The following is a 26,670-nucleotide window of genomic DNA, read 5'->3' on the forward strand; positions in this document are numbered from 1 at the left end:
TCTGCTTAGCTTCCTCCTTGCCTGGTAGAGCTGCACCCCATACTAGGTACCCTGGGGCTACTCAGGAAAGGCTCTTATTAGCATGAGACACTCAAACCAGCTTTAGAGGAGGAGGAAGGGGTTGCTGAGAGGATGGGCCAAGGGTGATTCGGGGCCTTGGGGTGAGGGAACAAACAGGACACCAGGATGGCAAAAGAGATGAAAGTAGGGGCTTCCCACCCCCAGAAGCTGCTCTGTCGTCTCTGAGCAAAGCTCACTGTCGCGTGAAGGAGTTTCCGAGGGGTCAAGGTGCCGTCAGAGTGACACTAGCCTGAAAGCTCCACTGGAGGCAACAAAAGCCCACACTCTGGTTCCTGAATCGGCTTTATTTCTCTGCATAAGGAACCCTGCACAGGCAATTCAAATTAAAACAAAATAAATATATGAATATTCATGTAAAACTGTCCTTTCTAATGAACAATTATACACAATGTACAATTTCATGTTCACTGGGTGGGTTTACAAAAATGTACCATTCCCAACTAAAAATGCACCAAAATGGTTCCATGCAAACTTATCAAAAGTGACCAAAAATGTGGAGGGAAAAACCTGACTGAGAGCACTTTGTCTTTTTTTTTTGTACAATCACAGAAAAATAAAAACATCTAATTTCTTTGTTACATTTAGAGTAACTAAATGTGGCCACTGTTTATAATGTTGGTTTATGTTCCTAAACATCTATGTAGTTACCATAAAAGTGTGTCCACATGAACTTGGAAGTGAGCATTACTGAGAAAGTGGGGGCGGTGGCCCCCGCGGTCAGTAGTCAGTGTCCGAGCCCTCGGCGTTGTCCACATTCCTCGAGAGCATGTAGTTGTCCATGTCGATCGAGCGGCAGTTGTTGATGGCGTAGCGCAGGCGCTCAGCCATGACCAGCTGGCTAGAGTAGGGGGGCAGCCGAAGCTGGAAGAAGCAGGTCTGTGAGGTAGGCAGACTGTCGTAAGGCTGTGGAGAGAGAGACCCAGAGTGGTGACTGCAGCACTGGGGTGGCACCCGTGACACCACCCCCCACCCCAAAATCAGGAAAGCACTTCTCCCCGCCTTCAAGACATGAGTGCAGAGCTGACTGCAGAAAAGGACACACCGGGCCATGGTAGAAGGAACATGGGCTCTGGTGTCCCATGGCCATGAGGCTTCTGGCGAACATGCTCCCTTCCTCTCCTCACTGCCCCCGTGGCCCCGTGTGTGAAGTGGGAGCCAGCCCTGACTGGCAGGACTCTGTGAGAGAACCCGCTCTGCAACGTGCCCACCACGAGGGGCTGTGCAACAGAGCTCGCTCCCTTTCACCAGGAGGGTGCAGACCCGGAGCCGCTGAATGGATGCCCCGGAAGCTGGTGAAACAGAAGAACACCTGCTCTCCCCACTGCCCCTCCCCGTCCCTCCTAGCAGGCACTATGTCTGACACACTGCTCACACGAGGAAGGAGCAGAGAATTAAATCCTAGTCCATCCATTAAACTGACAGCGATGCAGTCATGAAAAATGATGATTGTGATGATAGCAGAAAAACCGAAAAGTGCTAGGGACAGACTGAGCTGAACCCAGTGCACGAGAGCGCGAGAGCTCGAGGCCAATCGGGCATGCACAGAGGTGGAAGGGGCTGCTACTGGAGCGGGCCCGGCGGGGGACACATGCTCCCTGGAACCTCCCTGCAAATAGTGATCTTCCAAACTCTGTAATGATGGTAACGATAGGACGTTTTTATGAGATTTTAAAACAGTTTCTGGAAAGGGATTGTCCTTTCTTTCTTGCTCAACTCCTTGACACTGGCACTCCACCTCCTCCTTGGAGCCCTACACCTGGTGAGTGCATTGCAGAGAGGCGGGAGACAGAGGGCCTGCCAGCCTAACTGGGCCAGAGCCAGTGAGGACACAAAGCTCAAATGCAGAAAAACCACAATCAGCCAAGACACCAAAGGGTAATGTCAACAGGTGCGTCTGATTCGGGAGGTGGAGCAAAGGACTAAAAGTCACAGAGGAGGGACCCAAGGGGTCAGTTCTCTGAGGCTGAAAAGCTTCAGGCAGGGGATTAGTGGTGGATTAACTCCCGGGATGGCAGGGGTAGCCTGGGACAGAGAGAAGGCAAGGTTTTTTTTCCAGAGCTGAATAGAAGCAAACCGTTTCCTCCACCCATCTCTCTCTGAAGCAACAAAACAGATTTACAACTTATAGTTTCTGGCAAGTCATGTAGAAAATTTATGGAAAGGCTCTTTTCATTGCCCTTCCTGTGCGTGGCCTCTCCGGCAGCCTAACCCAGGAGTGGAGCCCAGGCGGGCAGCTTCAGGGGGCGGTGGGGGAGGGATGGCTCTGCTACAGCAACCTCCAGGAATAGTTACTGGAAAAACACCAGAAAGGCAGACACTGAAACTGGCAGGAAGGGCCCTTGTGTGAAGAGGCCCTACTTTCCTTACTGTTTCCGGAATAAACATGATGGACCCTGCCCCAAGGACTGCCTGGCTCTTGAGGGGCTGGAGAGGGAAAGAGAGAGAACACAGACTTCTAACTTAATCCTGGGCTCAAGGGATGCACCGAGTGTCCAGGAGGTGGACAGAAGGAGATCTAAGTCGGCCCTCAGGAATGGTCAAGGGCAGCAGGAACGCATCCAACAGGGTTTCCTGGAGATGACATTGGTGTTGGGACTAAAGGATGAATAAGTGCTTGCCAGGCTAGGAAGGAAGGGGTGTGAGGGAGAACTTACTAAAGCAGAGGGAACAGCCTACACAAAAGCACAGAAGTTCGGTAACAGCGTGGTGTGTCAGGAAAAAAAGGCAAGCGGTCTATTCTTGCCAGAACACAGAGGTGTTAAGAGGTGCTATCGGAAAGCTGGGGCAGAGGCCCGACTGTGGAGGTATTTAAGGCCACTAAGGCAGTTGGCATTTATCCTGGAGTCAAGGTAGGGGGCCCCCTAGCGGTCTGAGGGCGAAGAGCAACATGGTCAGATGGGTGCGGGAGAAAGGGAACCGGGGCAGCAGCGTGCATCTCAGGTTCTAAGGCCTTTTATCCCAAAGCCATCTGTCAAAATGGCAGCTGGGCTGGGTCTCTACAGCCAGGCTTTTCATCAGGCCGCAGAAAAGCTGCACTGCCTGCTCCGAGACACACTGCACGATACTGCTCCCTGGGCCTTCTCGTCCCTTCTGGAGCATGTTCATATCTCTGTGAAAGCAAATAAACAAGACCACAAATAAACAAGACCACATCTGAGCGCACAAGTCACACAATGAAAAGGTGCAGGAAGTAAGAGGCAGGGCAGCATGAGGAGCCGTCTGCCAAGCTTGGCTTTCACTCAGGAAGGCACTGGACGGTTTATTGAAGGTTGCTGGTTGTAGTGTGCTTTCTACGTCCATTTAGGGCTTTTTTTTTCACTCAAAAAATGAACAGTCTTTTCTGCCTGATTTTTTTAAAATCTGGAAATTCCAAACATTAAGCCTGAACTGGTAGGCCTATTCGGAGGTCACAGTTTGGTTTTCCCAACATGCAAGCAGCCAAAGCAGCAGCGGGGCAGACGTTACACGGAAGGAAGAATAGTTTACTTACCCTATCAACCTTCATGATCTGAAATCTCTGAGAAATGTCAGCAGTGTTGGCTGGCAGTCGAGATCTTCCAGACACAAACCTCATGAAAAGCACACGCTCCTCATTGGAGAACTCCTCCAGCGTGTGCCAGAACCACTGCACCAGCTGGTGCTGCTCATCCACCTCCCGGTACCGCACCACTTTCTTTAAGACTTCCACAGAGATCTCGGGCATCCCGCACACCATCTGCTCCAGCTGCTTTGCTGTGAGGAGGGACAGTAGCGGCACAGGCACGATCCAGGACATCCCCTCTCGGACTGCAGCCACCTGCTCCCAGGAGAGGTTGTTCATTAACTGTGTGTGTGGACTGCTCCCAGCTGCTCATCTGTTCCCCAGACCCTCTACTTGTCCCCCAGAACTCTAGGCGTACATGGCCCACTACCCCTGCCACTGACCCTTTGTTCATGCTTCTCCCTGCCTGTGGGACCTGTACACTCCTTCTGGTCCCAGGTCAAGTCAATTTAGGAACCTGCCTTCTGCCCTCACAAAACTCAGCCTGCCGGGGCCCCCGCCAGTGCCAACCCCACTCACTCATTTTCCTAACCACATGTGGCTGAGCACCATTACACTGGGCTACGTGGGCTGTTTGATCTCTTCTATCAGGGTAAGAAGCCCCGAGAGGGGGTGTTTAGCTTCTACTGTTTTTGTCATTCATATTTTTCTTTTGAAAATAGTTATACTCCTTTTTGTAAAACTTATTTGTGCTCATAGTAAAAAAAAAAAAAAAAAAGTACAAAGAAGATACTAGCAAGACCTCCTAGGAAGGCAGTAGGAAGGACAGAGAATTGAATCAGGAGACTTGGGGTCTGAATCTCAGCTTCACCTCTTCTTTCAATCTTCTCATCTGAGAAATGAGGCAAATAATTGCTGCTCATGTGACTATGATGAGAATTTCCAACGCAAGTCTGCGTGACCTATTGCTTCTTTTCTCCTAGCATGGTGTTGAGAACAGGTCAGCTGGGGAATGCTGAGGGGAAGGTGCCAGAGGCTGTCAACAGTCTATTTAAAAAACACCCCAAGGTTGCACAGCAGTGCGTACCCTACACATAGACTCATCGCTGTTCAAGATCTGTTCATAAATACTTCTCCTTCCCCCTTGGCCAACTCAGAATTGTCAATGATAAAAAGCAAAAGGCAAATACCTGAGGATGCAAGCAGGAGCCACACCATGGGGAAAGCCCTGGGTTGGACTGGTACAAGGGTGTCGTGACCGGGGCTAAGGAACAGGACTGACAGGGAGGGCAGTCTGTACTGGTATTAAAGGGAAGAGCCCCACCAAAATTTGCTCAAATATAAGCTGTCATGTCAGATAGGAAACAAACCAAAAACTCTCTGGAAAAAAGAGAGGCAGAGGTATGGGGCTGGCTGCTTGGCAGAGAACAAATGTGGACAGTGATGGGAAGAATGCTGGGCTATATGAGACGAGGAAGATGGCCTGATTGCTGGGAAAGGAGCAAAGCCGTGGTGGAGCGCAGCTGGCAGAGAGCAGTCAATCTGACCCTCAGATCAAAGGCCAACAGAAGGCCCCCACAACTAAGCCTGGTTTGGGAACCTCTGATTTGCCTTGGGCATATCACTTCATTCCTCTGGACTCAGTGTTTTCATCTGCAAAATGGTGATAGTAATCTATCTCACAGAGTCCCCATAGGAAAACTGCACATGAGGCTGCCTGGCCCCACTCCTAGCATGCAGGAGGTGATCAATATATTTTTAGTTATTCACCCTGAGGATTAAAATTCTGAAGAACTGGAGATAAACTCTAAGCCATGGTTGTGTAAACAGCATTGCTCACAGGACCTGGCCTCACTAAGGGATAAGTTTTCTGACTGGACTTGGTCCAAAGCAAGAGTAAAAGAAGGAACCAGGAGGGAAGGGTGTAGAACATAGACACTTCAAGTTATTACACAGCCTTCGAGCCTCAGTCTAGCTCTCAAGAAGACCCCAACACATTCTGCAAATAAAAGTATTACTAAAGTGGCTATGTAGTACTATATAACCAAAAACCCATTTTGGGACAAAATGTTCATTTCTATGGTCACGCTTCACACTCTCATCATTTATTATTAAATACTTACCACACGTCAGCACAGAACAAGGATATTTAGGAGATACATAGACTCACACACACACTATATATAATGCATTCCTCACTCAAAGTCTTACAAACTAATTGAAGAAATTAGATCCAAACTCTGTGGCCTACTCCTCAGACCACAACACAGAAGTACTGCAGTATCCTGAGAAATTTTTAAGTAACGAAACAGATTTCTACAGGCTATGGACCTGGAGGTAAGCTGGTCTGTGAAGGAGATGCATGTGCAGCTGGGGCTTGAAGGGCCGCAGCAGGAGGGGAAGAAGGCACTCATGTGGGATTATAAGACCAATGTTTAGGGGTTTGTTTCCATGGGTGCTGACCAACCCAACTGGAGTGGGGACACTGGATTGGGGACATTAAGAGATAAAGACAAACAAGACTGAGATGAGTGAGAAGGCAGGGTCTACAGGCCTGGGTGAGAGCTTGGCCTCAACCCAACCAGTGACCAATTTACAGGTGTCTAAGACTTTGAGCCCAGGAAACCCAGAGGTAAGGCCTGAAAGTCTCCGAGCAGGGGCTGAAATACAGATACAAATTAACTGACACATATGTTTCACACACCAAAACTCAGTAGTAACCAGTTAGCTCTAGCTTGAGGACAACTGCAAATATTTACATGAGCGTCCCGTTTCAGCTCACCTGTCGGTCCATCTCATGAAGTCGGTATTCAATGGCCCTCTCCACATACTCCTTCCTGTTGGAAAATGTCAGTGGGATACTATTTCCACCAGGGATAATGGGAACCATTTTGCCATCAGCACTCTGGCCAATAAAAGAATCAAGAGGAATCATCTAAGAAGAGAAAACAATATTTTTTTTTACTAAAAAAAAAAAAAAGTATATTACACACAAATATAGCAAAACAGTGACAACATTAAGAATTTTAGGGATGATGAGGCGCCTGGGTGGTGCTGTGAATTAAGCATCAGACTCTTGGTTTTGGCTCAGGTCCTGATCTCAGAGCCCTAGGATCAGGCCCTGGATTGGGCTCCACACTCAGGGCAGACTCTGCTTGGGATTATTATCTCTCTCCCTCTGCCCCTCTTACTCATGCTTGTGCACGCTCTCTCCCTCTGTCTCTCCCTTATAAATAAATAAATCTTAAAAAATAAAAAGAATTTTAAGGATAAAAACAAGGAATCAAGATAGCTAATCACGCTACTTGATCAGAAGGGAACATCTGACTCCTCTGGCTGCAGTTAAAAATTTCTTTGTCGGGGCAGCCCGGGTGGCTCAGCAGTTTAGCACTGTCTTCAGCCCAGGGCGTGATCCTGGAGACCCGGGATCGAGTCCACATCGGGCTCCTTGAATGGAGCCTGCTTCTCCCTCTGCCTGTATCTGTGCCTCTCTCTCTCTCTCTCTCTCATAAATAAATTAAATCTTTAAAAAAAAAATTTCTTTGTCTTCAAACCAGGCTTGATGATCCCTGGTTACCTCACACCTCCCTCTCCAACTGGGTTCCCTTGTTTGTACATTCTAGCAGAGAGCAGATTGAAGAGGAAGGAGCAGAAGCTGGGTGCTGCTGCCAACTCTACCCATGAGCAGCTATTTAAATCTCTAGGGCTGAGCTGCTAGGCAGCAATGTGACATGCTATAAGTCAATGAGACAGTAAGTGGAAGACCGTATCTGAGTTTTAGACAGAAAATTCTAGTCAATAACAGAACATGGACTGGCCATGATTTACCTCATGGAAACTTTCCTCAGTAATCCCACTGTCTTCAATGTGAAGAATGCTGTTGAGGGTCTGCACGTACAGCAGATCCACCTCCTCCAGGTCTTCCAAGGTGAGTGGGACACAGCATAGCTGCTTCCACACCAGAGGGGCCAAGTGGAGGTCCAGAGGCTTCTTTGTGCGAATGGCAACCCCCATTAAAATTCCCAAGAACTTAAACTGCATTAAGTGTTCATCAAGGCAGGCAGAGGGATTAAAAAGGAACCTGCAAAATTAAAGGAATTATTTAAAATAAAACCATCCTCATTTCTATTAGAAGTTATCAAACAGCTATGACATTAGTCCAGACCTCTGCTGATCAATACTGTACTCATTTGCCATATGTGGCTATTCAATTAAGTAAAATTTAATGCAGTTCTTCATACATTTAATGCAGTTCTAACCACATTTCGAGTGTCCAACAGCATGTGGACATGTGGCTACTCTTCTAAACAGCACAGGGACCATATTTTGAATTATTTTTAGAAGAACCATAAAAGAGAAACTGAATGGTCAATTAGTCCCTGGGCTACTTGCTTCAGGGTGCCCTATCTCCTAAAATCATTTCATTTATTATTTACAAGTCCTTGAAGCAGGATCAAAAATTCAAGGTTTGACAAATACAAGTATAATATGTAATTACTAATACTAAGTGCTGTAACTTGGCAGCATATCAGATCTTCCTGATGAATTCTGATACGGAAAATTCTTTAAGGGGAGGCCATGCGGGCCTTCAGAAACACAAAGTAAGTCAGGTTTCATTATCAAGTCTGGGTTTTCTCTACCCTTCAATATGTTTGTTGAGTTGGTCTCATAATAAAGTCAGGATGGAAATGTCTCAGTTTCCTTACCTGTGAAAAGAGTAAATAATAGCTCCCGTTCCTTTGGGTTCTAATGAGGATTCAATGGGATAATTTATGTAAAGTGCTTGGCACTCAATAAGCACTCAGTAAATGAGCTATCATTATTACTGTAGATAGTCAAAAACACTTGAGGACTGCCTTACCTATCCCTATTGTAGCCTACTTCTGCAGTAGCATTGGGGGAGGGTATGAGAAGGTCAACAATACCAGTTTCAAGTTCCTGTAAAAGAAAAGAACAGTTTTTTGAAAAAATGACAATCAAATGCATCAAGAGAACAAATTAAAGATCATACTGAAAAGAGAATATTCTGAGGAATTTATGATGTTTTGTGACAACCAGCTATCTATAATTTTTGTGGCCTTAATTTAAAATGAAATTAGAAACATCCCCCATGTAGAAAATATCCTGTAGTATGCAGAACTAAGATAAGAAAGTCAATCCAGAGCAGAAATTGGGGTATCTGTGAGCAGGGTACAGTGGTATTCAAAGAGACCCAACAAATGATAACCAAAAGTTAATTTAGTTACGAGACTTATTAGAAAAATCCTGCTACTGGGCAAAGCTGAAAGGGTTAGAGTTGATCTGCAAGCAAAGCTGCTACTTTAGATCTCAAAATAAGAACTGGTCCAAACTCTTAGTATTTGTTTTTCTAATTCAACTAGAACCTGGCAGTTCTTTATTCTAAAAGCACCAAAATTAATCAGAGCATATGGAGGTCCTAGATTTGTCCATTACATAAATGTAAATACATGTCATTGTTTCCTCTGCCAATATTAGAGTGTGATAGAGAGTCACTGGTAGAGAGTCAGGCACTGATATTTATTCAGTAAGGTATCTTCACACATCATGTCACAAACCCTTGCTATAATTCACTTTACATCATTAACAGCATGATTTTTATGTAAGGCTCCCAAATGCATCCTTGGTCCATTTATAAAAATGTGTCAGATGGAGCAGTTACTGGAAATGGTAAAACAGCCACCGCCTGAATAGATGACTCAGCAGGGGACACTGCATGAATATACCTGGCACATTTCTGTGATGGTGTCATCAAACACGCCCCCAGCGTCATCAGCCCCTTCTCCAACCAGCTTAACTTTCCATGCTCGTGAGGGCAGGCGGAGGTCTGATGCATTCAGTTTAACTACTTGTCTCGCTATTTGGACAAAGATAGGCTTACACTTCCGTCCTCTTCAAAAGAAAGAGAAAACAGAATGAAATTGTTTCATTACTAACTTCCCCAAACCACCACGAAGGTCACTTGAAGATCTTTCCATCAGTGAGCAAACAAGTCAGCTTAACAGCCAAACAATGTGTGAGGCCCACTGTAATCACACCGGGTACTAAGGTAAACACTTTTACTCTCCTGGTTTACCACCGAGGAAGCTAAAGCTCACAGAGATTAGTTAGTAGTCCCAATCATCTAAAAAATGCTAGCTAGTGAAACACACACACACACACACACACACACACATGCTAACCTGGTGGATATCCTCTTTACAGTGATTTGAGGTCCATAGTTTTTGCCTTGAACCATGGTTTTTCCTATGGAGCGCACCATTGGGAGGGTGTAGACTCTTGGTGCTAACAAAGGCCGAAGCTGCCCTTGCACGATGCCCCACGTGCCAGCATTATAATGAGATGTACTGCTCTGTAACAGAAAGGGAGCTTATCAGAGATGGTACAATCTAAGGCTTACAAGAAATAACACTTCTCACTTTTAGAACGTAATTCTTTTTTTTTTTTAAGATTTTTTATTTATTTATTCATGAGACACACACAGAGAGAGAGAGAGAGGCAGAGGCAGAGGGAGGAGCAGGCTCCATGCAAGGAGTCTGACGTGGGACTCAATCCCAGGACCCCAGGATCACGCCCTGGGCCAAAGGCAGGTGCTAAACCGCTGAGCCACCCAGAGAACCCAGGAACTCAATTCTTTTTGATTTAAAAACATAAACTCAGGGACACCTGGGTGGCTCAGTGGTTTGGTGCCTGCCTTCAGCCCAGGGCGTGGTCCTGGAGCCCTGGGATCGAGTCCCACATCGGGCTCCCTGCATGGAGCTTGCTTCTCCCTCTGCCTGTGTCTCTGCCTCTCTCCCTCTGTGTGTCTTTCATGAATAAATAAATAAAATATTTTTTAAAAAAGCATAAACCTAGATAGCAGTAACTATTAATAACTTCTTAAAAATATTTTCTTCTGATAAAATATATGATTATTTTTTAAAAACATGGAAAATATAGGAAAGGACACGTATACGTGCACACACTGAATCCTCCATAACTACCTCTATGATCACTCTCATCTGTCTCCCTCCGGTTTCCTTCCAAGTGTGCAAACATTTCTCACATTGTTAAGAACACACTATGATTTTCTGCTGCTTTCCTTGCTTAACTTTTTATCATAAGCATTTCTCCTGCTAATTACACACAGTTTTCTAACATTCTGTTCAGTGCTGCACAGTATTCTGCTGCCTGGCTGACTACCTATTTCTACCAATGATCGGTCAACTCTCTCATATGCCCCATGACAGGTTACCCAAGGATTTCTGACTAACAGTTTTTACAAACTGATGCACATTTTGGCAGGCATACTGACACGTTACACAAACAAACACAGCCAGCTTGCTTTCTTCCTAAAGTACTAGACTGTTCTGTAAAGACAGCCAAATCAGCCCAATTTCCTTTCTCTTGCCCACAGGACCCTGAACGCTCACTTGTGAGGAGATCAGGAAGTCTTCCCAGGGTCTCAGACTCATTTACAGAACCACTGTGACAGTGGTAATAACACACCTGTGTGTGCTCAAGTTTTAAAATCATATATTAGACCTTATAGAAATATATGCTTAGCCATTCATATACATGCATAGCCATCCTTGAGCTCTGGATAAACCAAAACATAAAGGAGGACCACTCTGTGTCCAGCAGTACAGTTACCAGTATCTGGACTATCCCTAAACCAGCAATAAAATGGAAACAGAACTGTTGCCTTTTCTACATCTCTTGGGAGCCGAGAGTAAAAAGTATTAGCCATGGAAGAATGTTCCTGGGACCTGGTGAGCACGTCATGGGCAGTGCTTCCCAAGCCAACATCTTACCTGGTTGTTAGGGCTGAGGTTTAGTAGCCTCCAGGACGAGTACATGAGGTCAGAGAAGTGGTAAAGCAGCCGGAGCCTGGCCCTCGCGGTGTGAATGCTCACCTCCCTTAGGGCCCCATACTGCGGAGGCACTGCATCAGGCAGGCCCAGCTGCAAAGGTACAGACACACCTGCCCAGAGAGCAAATGGACACTTATGACGGAAAATGCACGGCTTTCATTTTCAGTACTTAGAAAATTTTCAAACACACAGAAAAGTTGAGTATACAATGAACACCCACTCCTACCACCTAAATTCTAGAATTAATATTGGCCTATATTTGCTTCATCGCATATTTATCAATTCCTCTTTTTGTTAATTTATCTTAATGTTTTGATGCACATGTATTGGTTTTTAAGACACCTTTTTTATTTATCATTACAGAAACTTTTTCTCTCCTTTAATCTAGTTTCCCATTTAACTATGGGACTTAAACAGTTCCTTCACAAAAGAACAAAAAAAGCCCAAATTCCTCCTTTCATATTTGATAGCTATCTTCACAAAACATAAGATGTAAGCCAGGACTAGGTAGGCAATTCTGGAAAATGGAAATGGGCAACTCAGCAGTGCCCTCTCACCCTCACTAGGGGTATGACCGAAAGAAAGCTATGCATGCACGGTTCATAAAAGCTTTGTATGCAAGAGAAAGAGCTCTGTGGAAGCAAAGACCAGAAGCAAAGACTGTATTCATGGTTGCCCTCTTATTAAAAACTTAGAGTAAACCTACAACACTCTATTTATTTGAGTTTCACGTAAATAAAGATTTGCACAGCTCAATTCCCAGTTTATTCTTATTCCCAATTTATTTCATTAATACTATAATAAAAGCTAACATTCATCTTCTACATGCTGGGCATTATTCTAAGAACTCCACACAAATTATTTCATTTAGTCCTATAACTCTTTACAACAGGGGCTATTATCATCCTCATTTTACAGACAAGGAGACGGAGTCTTAAGATCACTCAGCTTTTAAGTGGAGGAGCTAAGGTTGGACCCAGGCAATGTGGCTCCAGAGTGTGGACCTTTAACCATCACACTGCAGAGTCTCTCTCTTGAAGTGGGAGTGAGATCTCTCTGTAAGATGAAGATAACCTGAATACCTGAAATTGTGGACTCTGCTAATCAGAAACCATCTCTTATTTGTTTGGAACCTACTTGGCAGTCCTAATTTGTTCTCTTAGGGTATCTAAAAGAAAAAAAAATCTTTATAGCAAGTCTTCCCCAAGGACTCAGAAGTACAGGTCAGCAAAAAAGAGAAGAGAATGCTGAGTTCCCAGGCGCAAGTTGCTTCAAGGAAACTCTAGTCCCTGACACACCACAGAATAGTATAAAGAAAGGGCTTAAGGGCCTGGGAGAGAAATAGCCCAAATGTAAAGAAACACATAAGAATGATAAATGCCCCACACCTGTGAGGAACAGAAGATGGATCAAATCCGGAGAGTACTCAATAGAATGTGAAGTACATTTTGTTTTCTTCGTATCTTTTTGTAGCTCTACAAGGATTGTATAATAAACAAAAAGGTAAAAACTGCCTATTAGTCCTGTTACATGATGGGAGTAAAATGGCGATTTTTTTTTTTTTTTTTTTTTTTGCTGTGCCAATGCACAGACAATATTACATTTCAAATGGTTAACTGAGTGAGGTAAAGAATATGACAAATGGTCTCAGACCCTTTAATCTTTATTCCTAATAGCAGGCCTTAGAAAGCTATGGTTCATCATTTCTTTTATATATGAAAAAATACTTAGTTGCTGCTCTAAAATTATACATTTTTGCTCGCCTAAGTGACAATTTTTCTTCTTTTGGGGGTGCATAGAGGAAATGCTGTGTGATGAAGTCCACAGGAGAATCATCTGCTATGAAAGTACGTATAGTGCTGGGAGCATAAAGAGTGCTTTGGTCCTTGTGGTTTCAGCACGATGCCTGAAAGCAGTCCATAGCCGGCAAGCAGACAGAGTAGCTGGGGACCACTGAAAGAGAAGCTGTAGGAGCATGGATATTTCATCCCTTACCCGGTGCTCTTGGTGGAACAGGTGGTGCTGTCCAGGCAGCACTGTGACAGCGGCCAGCTGAGATCTGCCGAATATTTTTCCCTTGCAAAACTGTTACCAGAGTTGGTTCTCGAACGTGGTTGGTGTGGCCTAAGCCAAGCTGGGAATAAATTACAAAACACAGAGTCAATTAGAAAGAGGAAAAGAGGAAGACAAGATGATGAAATCTGCCTTAGATGGTAGCAGATAAAATAAACATCTATACCAAGCAACAGCATCAAAATAATGAAATTCTGATTTTCTGTATCAGAATAGTCCTCACAGCTCAGACTGTCTCCTAACAACTTAGCTACAACAAGGCCATTCCAAATCTAGCAGGTGGGTCTTAATGACTGAACATATCTGTGGATTTCACTTCTATAGAGGAAATAAATTCTTGGGAAGTTAAAAAAATAACAAAATGATCTATGGAGCTTTTATTTAAATTATTTATTTAATTTCCTTTTAACATGGACTATCTGGTTAACAATAAACAATTATAAAAACATAAACAGAAGTAGATCCTCATTTCCATATCTCTATTCTTAGTGTGTGAGTGGGACACCCAGTGTTTTCAGCGGCTAAGCACCTCAACATTATTAAGGAGGATCATGTCAACCCCCTGCCAGTGACCTCCGTAAGGTGTCTTCAGCATCAACTCTCTTTTCATTCAAACAATGTGCAGTGATAATGATGAGCAGCCTCCTCATCTGTTAACATAGTGATGAGGTGACCAGAATCAAATGAAGCTACTGTGGATAACAATAGAGACCTTGATGTTGAGGGCCCCTGGCTCTGAGGGCAGACAGACCCAGAGAGGATTTATGGAGGAAGGGGATATGACTCTGCATGCAGGGCTGAAAGCCACTGTAGCAGCAGGCATTCCAGACATCTCCCATCCAAATCTTTCCCTCCTTCATATACAGGGTAGGCTGAAAACACATCAGTTTCTTGAATCTTCTCTCAACCTCTCAAAGGCTCATTTACTTTATACTCTGTAGAATGGGGATGACAAGACTTCCTGCACAAACACAAATATACTATGTATACCACACTAGGTATAGTACTATGTCCTATTACAAAATATAAAAGTACTGTTATTTCATTCTTCCATTTTCTAGATCAAATGATGCTCCCAGGACCTAATCTCACATATTACCACAGTAAAAATGATGAGGATGATAGTAGCAAAAACCTATAAAGTACTGCTTATTATGTGCCAGGCCCTTAATGAGTGCAGACACACATATACTCAGTTAATCCCTTTAATCGCTTTGCTATACCATCAGATTTTTTTAAAACCATGGTATAAATATTTATTTGACCACATTCAAGAGAGAGACATGCCCATTGGCTCACAATCTGTCCCGTGGCAAAGGGATGTGTGTGAGGCACTGTAGATCTCAAATGTTTCCTAGCTTATCCCTTTCCCAAATGAGGAACATTGTCGAATTCTAGAATATGAGAGGACAAGCAAGATAAATATTTACCTGCCCTTCTGAATTGCTCCCCCAGGCATATACATCTCCAGTTGATGCCAAGGCAAGTGTGTGCTCAGCTCCAACTGCCACATCTTCGATGACCACGCCAGCCAGGACAGGGATCTGCTGTGGTCGATTGTGATTGCGAGCACGCCCCTCTGGCAAGCCTATCAAGCGATCTAGAAAAATAGTAAGAGGAAATTTATGGATGGGATACAACAGTCCTTTTATGTTTTCTAATGAGTCATTTAACTTTTCTGGTGGAATAGCAATGATAAATTTAACTTATTATGGCAAAAGCTGCCATGCTGGTTAAGTTATACTGGATTCTGAGTAAATGAAGTTTGAAACAATTCCTTTGCAAAATGTCACAGACTCCTTATTCATAAAATAAATAAGTCTAAAATTAGTAGCTTATTTCTTTTAAAAAATATTTTATTTATTTATTCATGAAACACAGAGAGAGAGGCAGAGACACAAGTAGAGGGAGAAGCAGGCTCCTCACAGGAAGCCCAATGTGGGACTTGATCCCAGGACCCTGGGATCACTCCTTGAGCTGAAGGCAGACACCCAACCACTGAGCCACCCAGGCATCTCTAGCAGCTTATTTCAACCCAAGAGGTACTTCCAGTATCTTCCTATTTGAGAGGACTAGCACATAGTTAAGAAAGGCCTGGGGCAGTCCGGGTGGCTCAGCGGTTTAGCGCCGCCTTCAGTCCAGGGCCTGATTCTGGGGCCCCAGGATCGAGTCCCACGTCAGGCTCCCTGCATGGAGCCTGCTTCTCCCTCTGCCTGTCTTTGCCCCCCTCTCTCTCTCTGTCTCTCATGAATAAATAAATAAAATCTTAAAAAAAAAAAAAAGGCCCGACAGTTCTTGCATTCTAAGAAAAGACATCACTCAACTTGCCTTGTCCTCAAACTTCCAGCCAACCTCTCCCTTTACCTTAACTTCTAGAAAGTGCCAGCCCCTGTTGCCTCATGTCCTCTAGAACCATTTGGTATGGCCACCTTCTGCAGCCTACCTTTCACTCTCACTACTGCACTGAAGCTATACACTTAAAAGCCACAAGTAATTCCTAACTGCCTATGGCAGCAGCCTCTTCTCAGGCTCCACCCTCAGAGCCCCACATAACCTTCTGCTGACCTGACCTCAGCAACTTCTATCCCACAGAGATTCTGTACTATCTTGGCTCAAACGCTACCTCTCTCTTCACTTCTTTCAAAGCCAACTCTCCTGAGTCCTCTTTCTGTGTTCAGCTGCCCTTTCTTCATATTCCTCAAGAGTTCTATGTACTTCTTCTTTTACTCTATACTTTCTCCTTGAGTGTCTTTTATTTTTTTTTAAGATTTTATTTATTTATTCATGAGAGACACAGAGAGAGGCACAGACATAGGCAGAGGGAGAAGAAGCAGGTTCCCTGCAGGGAGCCTGATTCAGGATTCGATCCCAGGACCCTGGGATCATGACCTGAGCCAAAGGCAGACGTTCAACCACTGAGCCACTTAGGTGTCCCTTCTTGGGTTTCTTAGAGCCTATTAACATGGTTTTAAATACCATCATTATGCAAATCTACATCTCTATAACCAATCTCTTTGGAGTTCTAGATCCAAACAAATCACCAATGACTTGTTAGACATCTCCATACATATACCTAGAGTATATGGCCCCAGTTCAATATGACCAAGACTAAGTTCCTTATCTAGTTCCCTGAAACCAGCTCCCTATCCTCAGTTAGGGACATCATTCCTCTAAGACTAGAAACTTCATTCATGACATTTCCTCCTCTTCCTCACATCTGCCTTACACACTTCTCAGTCACTACAACTTACCAAAAAGTTCTGCTTAAGATGATGAATATATTGCCAGAGAATCCCACTATGGATGCTTGGATTAAGAATCCAATCAAGATCTGAACGCTGAATGACTGAACCCTGAATGACTGAACCTCAGGTTCTCAGGTTCCTAAGACCTGAACCTGGAAGGGCTTCCTGGAAGGGCTTCCTGGAAGGGCTAGGAAATTAGAGAGGATCCAGAGGAACTCTGGTGGTCAAGAAGTATTTATGGTGGCACAGTGTAGGCAGCAGAAAGGAGGATGGGAAGGGACTTTTGGCAGGGACTTTTCTAGCAAGAGCAAAGGCTCTGGCATAAGAAGCCATCAATGGGGAAGAGAGTTTATTCTTATGACAAAGTTTAGGAAAAAGGAGCAGAAAAGTAGCTCGTGAATGAAGGTCATAGTGGCCATTCAACATCCAAAACAAAAAATTACACAATTTAGAGCACTTTCTATAAAACTGGAAGGCGAATGTTTCTATAATGTACATGCAAAATAAGCCATTTTAATGCCTGGAAAATGCCTTACCTTGACCAAAGGTATACACATGACCATCTTTAGTCAGTGCAACAGAAAACTGAGTTCCACAAGCAACTTTTTTAATTCCAATTCCACAAAGAACATCAACTTTCTGCAAAATATAAGTGTAAGGCACATACTTTAAAAGAAAATAAAAACACTTTTGAATTTGCCTATTAGCATGTATAAACTCAAGGACTAACTTCTTATAAAAATACTAATTGTCATCTACCTGTTTCCACCCAAATCCACATTCCTAAATGTTATTTTCTCATACTGCTCTACAAATTAGCTGAATTTGTGGGAGGGAGTATGGAGGCAGGGGCATTTGACTAAAATTCCAAGGACCCCACGTGAAGCAGAATCATTCCTCTGGGCACCAGAGACCAAAGAGAATCCTGTAGCTTTTTAAATAATGTTGGGAGACCATGTAAAACCATGGGCTGCTCCAGTTAGGCTTTTTATTACAAATTACATATGATAGGACATCTACAGTTGAATATACATTAAGTATTTGTAAATCATGCTGCTTGTTAAAAGTGTTAAGAAAACTCCTAAAAGAAACTGCACAGTTCTTCTACAGAGCCAAGAAACCTTCTGTAATGTGAATATTAGCTTCTAATGTATTTATTATTCCCTAGGTTTCCTTTTTATTATTTTTTAAAAGGAGGTGCATACCTGTATAAATCAGGGGTAATAATCAGCTAAAATGGTAGCTGCAAGCAGAAGGATACAAAAGATTCTTCAAGGTTCCCTTCCTAAGACACTCTGGATAATATATATCTATAATTATGTCTTCTCTACATGGGAGATAGTCCTACATTGCTCACCCTATGGAGACAGAGGCTTATCCTTGTACATTTTTACATTCAGTTTAGTGATTAATGGCTTATTTAAAATCAAGATCTAGAATGCTGGACATTTAACAGTAAGCAATAAAAGCTTCTAAACTTCATTATGAATTACTAAAATGTTAAAGGTAAATTATTTCCAACTATAAAGAGGCACTTGACATACACTAAAACTGCACTGAAATTCTGGAGTAAAGACAATACTGACCTGAGGGGAAGATTTTGCAGTGGAATTTCCTAAGCCTAGTTTTCCATAGTCCCCATCTCCAAAAGCCCACACCATGGAGCCATCTGCTGATACTGCCAAAGTGTGGTTTAAGCCACAAGCCACCTAAAGAAATAAAAGGGTATTCAGTAAGGCAAAATCATAGCACTAAACCATATATACCTGTTTCTGGGATTCTTTTTCTCCACTTCAGTGAAAAACTTGGCTACATATATATATATATATATTTTGGCTACATATATTTTTATTTAAATTCAGGGCCTTCTACATATGTTAACAAAATGTATCAATAAGAAAAAATTCCTAATGTCCACAAATGAAAAAATAGGTTTTTCTTCAAGGTGAAAGAAAGCCTTCAAATATCTGTGGCTAACTCAGAATCAGAGAGCATAAAAGAGGAAAGGTACATATGAGTCAAAAACACACCAGAGACAGTCTAAGGAAGCATACAAAAAAAGATAAAAATATCTCCTACTTAAGAGGTAATCTCAATGTGTACAGGACAAGGAAAGCAGTAGTCCCAATGGTGCTGCAATTCACCTATCTACTTCCAAACTACCAGAGGGCAGTCACAAAAATGTGTATGGTTTAAAGGTTTTATATCAAGTTGTATTATGGATTTTGGGTTTTAAAACATATACATCCTGAATTAATGCTGTCATTTGTTTGTCAAATATAGCTTAAAATGTGAATTTTCAAATCAGGGAAAAAAAATCATGAAAAATTATCAAGTCAGCCAAACTAAATGTACGTGATGTTAAGTAAAACTGATGACTCTAGTCTTCTTTAAAGGACAGTGTCTCAGTGCACACAGAAGAAATAACCAGATAGAACATATTATATGGAAATATGACCAGATAGAACATATTATTGACTTATTTCGTGCCTGTCCAATCTGATATCCCTCCAGTGCAGTCACTCTCTCTGGAAGTTTTTTGTTAGAGGTGTTTCCAAGACCCAGACGACCGTAGTCACCATTACCGAAAGTGAACAGTTTGCCATCTGAAGTTACCACTGCTGAGTGCTTGAAGCCACAAGACATCTACAGACAGAACCAAAGATAAAAAAAAACTTTAAGAGGGTAAACTAAGAAAGAACAAAATCATTTTTGGTTATTAATATAGTAATAAACTTTCACTGACAACTAACTTAGGATCTTTAAAGACCAGTATGTCCTACCTGCCCAAGTGGGCCCTCCTGCTCCCCCCAGGCTGAATGATCTCAGCATCCTCAGGAAGACCAAGCTAAACAGCCTACACCTTGGAAGAATTGTTGCTATGCTTTATGCTATGTACAGATGACCTAGACCACATGTGATAGTAAGTGGGGAAATTATTTGTAAACTCTATGGTGCCATGCAATTTTACAGTATTAGATCACTAGTTGATTTTCTAGAGTATGTATATGAATTCAACATTTGTAACAATAATGATAAAAGGAAAACTCTACATTCAACTTATTACTGTACCAAAAATTATGGGGCAGGCACTAAACCCCACTGTGTTTCTTCCAAGCACCTGAAATATCCCAGCCTGGGCCAACCAGCTGTCTCAGGAGAAAGGAGTCCCATTCTAACACCAAAGCCCATTCAAACTTCTAATAAGCTCAAGAACGAACAACCAAAAATAGTGTAACTCTTGTAAGGACTTAAAATATATTTATACTGGGGATCCCTGAGTGGCTTAGCAGTTTGGCGCCTGCCTTTGGCCCAGGGTGTGATCCTGGGGTCCCAGGATCGAGTCCCGCATCGGGCTCCCTGCATGGAGCCTGCTTCTCCCTCTGCCTGTGTCTCTGCCTCTCTCTCTCTCTCTATCATGAATAATTTTTTTTAAAAAAATCTTAAAATATATTTATACTATTATTTCCTGCTACCTAAATTTGAGAGCACTATTCAACAACTAGTATGTTCACATTCAAAGGCAAACTTATCCACATCCTGCCTGACCTGCACCACTTCTTCTCCTTGTAAGGCCTCGATCTGCCTGGGGCGCCGCTGCCTGTCACTGTTCCCATGGCCGAGTTTGCCATAATCACCATCTCCCCAGCTAAAGACCTCACCACTCTCAGTCAGGGCCATTGAGTGCCCATCAGAACCACAAGAAGTCACCAGCTGGGTCACCACAAATCCTGAAACAGAGCAGAAAGCCAGTAAGAATCACTGGACGTTAAAACTCTTTATTTGCAGCTACTACAGAATACTCTCAGCATGGAAAATCAACATAACTGTACTGCACAAATATAAACAATGTCTTTCATTTTAAATCAAATTTGAAGCCATAACCAAGTAAATTGGGAGCAATTTAAATTTAAATAAATGATTTAAATAAATGATGATGACAAAGAAGAAAAGGAAGGTGATGGGAATAGTTATAGTCATCAAGGCCTATGTTCTAGCCACTCCTAGAAATGCTTTACCTGGGTTACCTCCTTTTCTATTTTCACAAAGAACGTATGAGGCAGATATTATCATCACCACTTTTACAAATGGGTTAACTGAGTCACAAAAAGGTCTAGTCTGGCTTGTGCAAAGTCCTAGAGACAGGATGCAATAGTACTGGATACAAACCCCACCCTCCCATCTCCACTGCTGTGCTCTGGGAGGAAGAGACCTCAAGGAAGACAACTTAGCACTATTTCAGAATTGGTTCTGAACTCATTGTTACTTGTATGCTTTTACTTAAAAAATCCTCTTTGCTCTCTTTGTAGGCTCTGGAGTCCGTAAAAGTTGACTTAAGAAACAAGCCAGGAGCTCCTGCAGTGGTTTTTCCAGAAGTATTTTTTTTTTTCCCAAGTCAGAGAACTCTGACAGAGGTACCCTTTAAAGTCTTTAGAACATCTGCACATTTCCATATCAACTGATTTTTACTTTTTAGGAAACACATTAATAGTTATTAATTAATAACTATTAATAGTTGCCTAATTACAGTTTTGCAATTTTAAAGAATTTGTTTACAATCTTCAGTGAGTCTTAAAATAGTTTTTATATCATTGAATTCTAGCACTGCCATGATAAATAGCTTGCAAAATAACATAGCTTAAAAAATGAAAATTAGGCTGTACATCCTAAATGAGAATCTAAATCAGTGACCCTCTATGACTTTATCTAGCAAAGGTTTGAGATGAGTTCCAACATAAGCTAACATTCCTACAGTTAGGCCATAGTTTCTGACCACCTTTTAACTGAGCATAGTTTTACCTTGTAGGGCTGAAATAACTGTCAGCACATGAAGGTCATCTGAATTTCCTTGTCCCAATCTTCCATAACTTCCTTCCCCACAAGCCAACACTGTGCCATTGGCCTGGATGACGAAGGTACAATTCTGACCACATATGACCTAGTATAAAAACACACACATATATTATCCTTTATTATACAGCTTTAACACTTAAAATGATTCTATGTATACCTAGGATATCTTTATTAATTCTTTTATCCTTTCACTAAAGAGGACGGGTTGATATAACTATGGGGTTCCTATAAGCTCTGGATTATTAAAAAAACTGCTTGCTTGAGTCCAATGAGCCTTGTATGAGGTTCATTGGACTATTTAAAATCATTTAGAACTATGTGATCTACAGGGATTTCAGCCAATTGTGCACAGTTTATTTATTTTAAAGATTTTATTTATTTGAGAGAGAGAGTGTGTGTGTACATGTGCAAGCAGGGGGAAGGGTTGCAGAGACAGAGAAGGAGATAATCTGGAGCAGACTCTGCACTGAGCACAGAGCCCGACACAGGGTTCAATGTCATGACCCTGAGACCATGACCCAAGCCGACACTTAACTGACTGAGCCACTCAGGTGCCCCAATTGTGCAGTTTAAATAATATTAATAACAAAACAGAAAGAGGAAAGGGTGGTGGGGAAATATTAAACACTGGCTGGAGATTATCAAGAAGTGGAAAGCTGAGGGGATATACACAAGAAAGAGGAGTGCATCCTGGGACTTAGTAACATGGAGAAGAATGGAAGAGAAAGTAGCAGCTTGAGAAAGGGCTTGGAAATAGACTACCATGATTATTAGAGGGGTGTCAATAAAATCTAGCTAAAGATCTCTGTAAGTTAATGACCACAATACAGAATCAATAATTAGGAGTTTGTTAACATCTATAAATACATACTACACAGGCCTAATGCATGTTAATTCATCACATTTGAAAGCAAGAAAAATTTAGAAAGTTATTTAGTTATTCCTCACAACAGATTACACAATGGGTAAACTTTATCTCATAGTAAGGGAATCAGAAATGTTAAGAGTTCCCAAGTTTCTTCTCCACTTCTTTGCCCTATTAGTCACCTGTTGGGCCTGTGAGAATGAGGGAGCTGCTGCAGGTACCATTACATTCCTTCCAGCTTCTGCCAACTGTCCATGCCTGCCAGCACCCCACAGGTAGACATCACATTTACCTCCCAGGTGCCAGTCCTAAAAAACCACAATCATCTCAAAATTAGGTTCAACCATACATTCAAACAAACATGTGCCAGCCTCTGTAAGAAATACCAGGTTACAAACAAACAAGCATTTAGAACCAGAAGATTTACTGAGAATCGCCCACATAGTTATCTTCACTGACCTCAGGTCTGGAAGTTGCCCAAGACATAATTTGTTCATCCATGCCATTAATCCATTTACTGTTATCCTACAGGACACAGAAAACATCAGGATCAATCTTGCTTAAACAAGACTTATCTGTTTTTTTTGGAAAAAAAAAATGCTTCCCTCACCCCCAACATGAGGCCTGAACTCAGGACCCTTAGATTAAGACCTGAGCTGAGATCAAGAGCTATATGCTTAATTGACCAAACTACCTATGTACTTCAAGATTTATCTGTTATTAACAACTAAGTCTTCTTTCCATAAAAAAGTTTAGTAATACTATAAGAAAAATTTTCTAATGGTATAAGAAATTAAGAACAGTTTTATAATCATGTCAAACTTGACTATGCATGGTTAATATTTCCCTTTATCATAAACACTTTATGATCAACTGTCACCATCACTACCACACTGGTGATTCAAAATTAACCATTTATGTTTTCTGAGCACCAATGGGCACAAGGTCATGTGCAGGAGTCACCACCCCCATGAACTTGCTGTACAGCAGCAGGCAGGTCACTTCATCTTTCTAGGCTTCAATTTCCTCATCTACAAAATGACAGATTTGGGGCAAAAAGGCTTAGAAGGATGCTTTTTGTTTTTTTAAGTTTTATTTATTTATATGAGAAAGAGTGCATGAGAGCATATAAACAGTGAGGGGGCAGAGGGAGAGGGAGAAGCAGAGTCCCCGCTGAGCAGGGAGCCTTATGTGGGGCTCAATCCCAGGACCCTGGGATCGTGGCCTTAGCCAAAGCAGACACTTAACAACTGACTGAGCCACCCAGGTGCTGCAGAAAGATACGTCTTAATTAAATTATATTTTATATCTAGATAATTTCCCTCAATTCACATTTATTTTATATTATATCTATATATTTTGTATTCAAACATTTGTATATATATAAATCATAACTAAATAGGTTGTTAGGTCAAGCACTGGTCTGCTCTATCTATGCAGGCATTTCATTTACAGCATAGTTTCTACATCCAGACATTCCCAAATACAATCAAAGAAAGGACAACTGGAATGCTCTTCTATATTCTCATTTTATGGTGATTAAAACATGTTTAAGGTATCAAATAATTGAGAATCTATATGTGGAATAAATCCACAAGGTGATCCAAGCAAAGATGCTAAAATATGTATAAATAAGGTACAAAACAAGGAACCTATGAATGGACAAAAAATGAGAAAATAGGGGACTATGTCACTGAAAGTTAAGAAGCTTACAGGAGCCTCCGATTCTCATGTAAACCATCTTTGTCACCATAGAGGGTTGCCATAAGACTGAAAGTGACTATCTGAGAGCAAAATATTTTAAGTTTATCTAAGGGCATCCTTCCGGCTATCCCAGCTAGGAAATACTTACTGAAGGTCTTTTACTTGCTAAACACTCGTGAAACAATCTGAGCTATATATAGTAGCAGTTCATATTATGCTTACCATTAGGAATAGAAGTTCATCCTCTGGAACAGGCTCTAGATCAGGAACAGTAAAAGATTCTGGAAACTGTGCTCCATTGGTCAGGGCTTCAGCAGCTTTTATGGTGGTTGAGAAACATTCTAACCAGGCCCACTCATTTGGATTCCAGGATGCTGGGTCAGGGAGGCAGTTCTGGTGGTGTGGTGGCACTGGAGGGTTACATAACAGCTGATCCAGATGCAGTCCCACAGCGAGGGAAGCCAGACATTGCATGTAGGGGCTATGAACAAGCTGATCACCACAAACCACATGAGGCTAAGAGGAAATACAAGAATGTTAAATTGAAGAGCTTATACCAAATATTATAAATTAACCTATTGTATTCTGAAAACCTGTAATTGTATTTTTTAAGTTTACTGGATTTTTTTTTTTTACATCTGAAACTAAAATGTTAACAAAGTGGAATTTAAACAAAAACTTAAAAAAATAAAAATAAATAAAAAGCTGTTTAAGATTTTTACTTTGAAATAATTTTAGATACACAGAGTTAGAGATAGCACAGAGAATTCCTGTAAATCCTTAACTTCCTCTAATGTTAATATCTTATAAACCAAGAAATTAATATTGGCCACAATACTAACTAAACCACAGAATTTTATTTGGCTTTCCCACTGATGCCCCTTTTTTTGCTCCAGGATCCAATCCAGGACGTCACACTGCATTTAGCTGTACAGTTCCACTATAGTTTTTCATTAATAAAAAGCAGGTAACCAAACCATGGCAACCTGCTCCTGTTTCACATTTTCTCCTTTATAAGAAAATCCTGGGAGCCATCAAGGGAGATCCCTCCTCCATGGCCCTCCCTAACTGTGGCAGAGCAACTCTGTGAGACGCTAAGCCACTCGCAAAAGAAAACCTGGGCAAATGCATCAGTGAAGTTAACCAGATACAGTAACAGCTGATTGTATTAATGTAGGTTGGTCAAAAAAGAAGGAAAAAAAAAAAAAAACCAAAGAGCACTGCCTAGAGGCAGTACACTGTGACTACCAAGGGCTGGAAAGCCAACTACACAGGATCACAGCCTGGGCTACAGGTCCAAATTCCCTTATTTCTCATTCTAGATTTAAGGACCCTACTCAGTTCAGCCTTAGCTCTTCCACTAAACTTTCCACAGGGATTCCCCTGATAAACAGAGAGAATGTTCATTCTGATATCCATATGCACCCCCACACCTCCCAAGTGGAGGACGGCAAAACCACATAAAAATAGATTTATGGGTCCAGAAAGGGAAAGTTATGTTCTACAGCATAACTACTGTAAGAAGTTTTGAAGCGGATATGTAATCTGAAAAAAAATTATACAAACATATACAAATTTGGGGGTTACTTTAAAATTTTACTGCCACTAAAATAAAGTAAAAGCAGGCTGAGGATTACTGAACAACTGTTTTAGGCATGATTTAACTTTATTTGATTCTGCCAAAGAGCCCCCACTCATTTTTTCCTCAGACCTTATGCTCTCATGGAATAAATTCAAAGCTGCAATTCAAATTCCAGAGCAGGAACTGCTCTGATCTGTAACTCTATCAGTGAGTGTCAAGTTACCTTTTCATAGGCATACTGCTCCTGAAGCATCACGGGTAGTCGCTCCAGAAACGCTCTCATGCAGGGAGCCATGTTTAATCCCAGAACACCCTGCTGTTTCAGCGCTGTCCTACAGGTTGCTAAAACATGATTGGCAGCAGCCCATTCTGCTGTACAATTCACGACCAAAACATCCTGACAGAAAATAAATCATGCCACGTGATAGATTTGTTTAAATAAAAGATAAAAGAGAGAAAATTCTATTACCATTCATATCTGAAATTCCTTCCAGTTATTGCATTAAACACTTTTGCTTTTTGGACAATTTACACCGTACCTTTAATGCCTATAACTTCAAAACATCCTGAATTTTAAGTAAAAACAGATTAATAAGAAATAACCATAAAATTTGTGAGCTATCTTGGATTTGCTGATTCTCCTTAAGGAGACAACGTTAATTCTTTACTATTTCATAGGACTTGTAGGACAAGGTAGCCAGTATATTTCAAAAGCCAGACATGACCACGCGAGTACTAGAGGCAAGAGTACTTTGTCTGCTGAGGGACACATCTGCAAGAGAAGCAGCACTGCTCTAACTGGCTCTAGGATTTATTCTACATAAGCCACCATTGCCTTGGCTCTGATTCTATATTATGGACTGTTCATGAAGGTTTACAGCCCATTTTAAAAATCTTTTAACTAATAAAATGTA

General features: G+C 42.0%; 1 protein-coding gene across 12 annotated transcripts in view; it reads right to left on the bottom strand.

The window, feature by feature from the left end:
• Window positions 1-345: 345 nt before the first annotated feature.
• Window positions 346-26,670, bottom strand: part of HERC1 (HECT and RLD domain containing E3 ubiquitin protein ligase family member 1) — a 183,669-nt gene continuing 157,344 nt past the window's right edge. For all 12 annotated transcript variants that reach the window (XM_072809039.1, XM_072809041.1, XM_072809037.1 and 9 more), the window contains exons 60-78: window positions 25,980-26,153; window positions 24,397-24,690; window positions 22,930-22,995; window positions 22,653-22,778; window positions 21,552-21,690; window positions 20,301-20,482; window positions 19,242-19,397; window positions 18,338-18,460; window positions 17,288-17,390; window positions 14,937-15,106; window positions 13,429-13,567; window positions 11,374-11,543; window positions 9,763-9,932; window positions 9,307-9,472; window positions 8,424-8,500; window positions 7,391-7,643; window positions 6,345-6,497; window positions 3,572-3,877; window positions 346-984 (exon numbers count right to left, since the gene is read on the bottom strand). In XM_072809039.1, coding sequence (XP_072665140.1) covers window positions 799-984; window positions 3,572-3,877; window positions 6,345-6,497; window positions 7,391-7,643; window positions 8,424-8,500; window positions 9,307-9,472; window positions 9,763-9,932; window positions 11,374-11,543; window positions 13,429-13,567; window positions 14,937-15,106; window positions 17,288-17,390; window positions 18,338-18,460; window positions 19,242-19,397; window positions 20,301-20,482; window positions 21,552-21,690; window positions 22,653-22,778; window positions 22,930-22,995; window positions 24,397-24,690; window positions 25,980-26,153 — 3,153 coding nt within the window. In that variant the 3' untranslated portion in view covers window positions 346-798. The remainder of the gene's footprint in view (window positions 985-3,571; window positions 3,878-6,344; window positions 6,498-7,390; window positions 7,644-8,423; window positions 8,501-9,306; window positions 9,473-9,762; window positions 9,933-11,373; window positions 11,544-13,428; window positions 13,568-14,936; window positions 15,107-17,287; window positions 17,391-18,337; window positions 18,461-19,241; window positions 19,398-20,300; window positions 20,483-21,551; window positions 21,691-22,652; window positions 22,779-22,929; window positions 22,996-24,396; window positions 24,691-25,979; window positions 26,154-26,670) is intronic.

Source organism: Canis lupus, chromosome 32 (genome assembly GCF_048164855.1).
Source record: "Canis lupus baileyi chromosome 32, mCanLup2.hap1, whole genome shotgun sequence".
Classification (NCBI taxonomy): domain Eukaryota; kingdom Metazoa; phylum Chordata; class Mammalia; order Carnivora; family Canidae; genus Canis; species Canis lupus.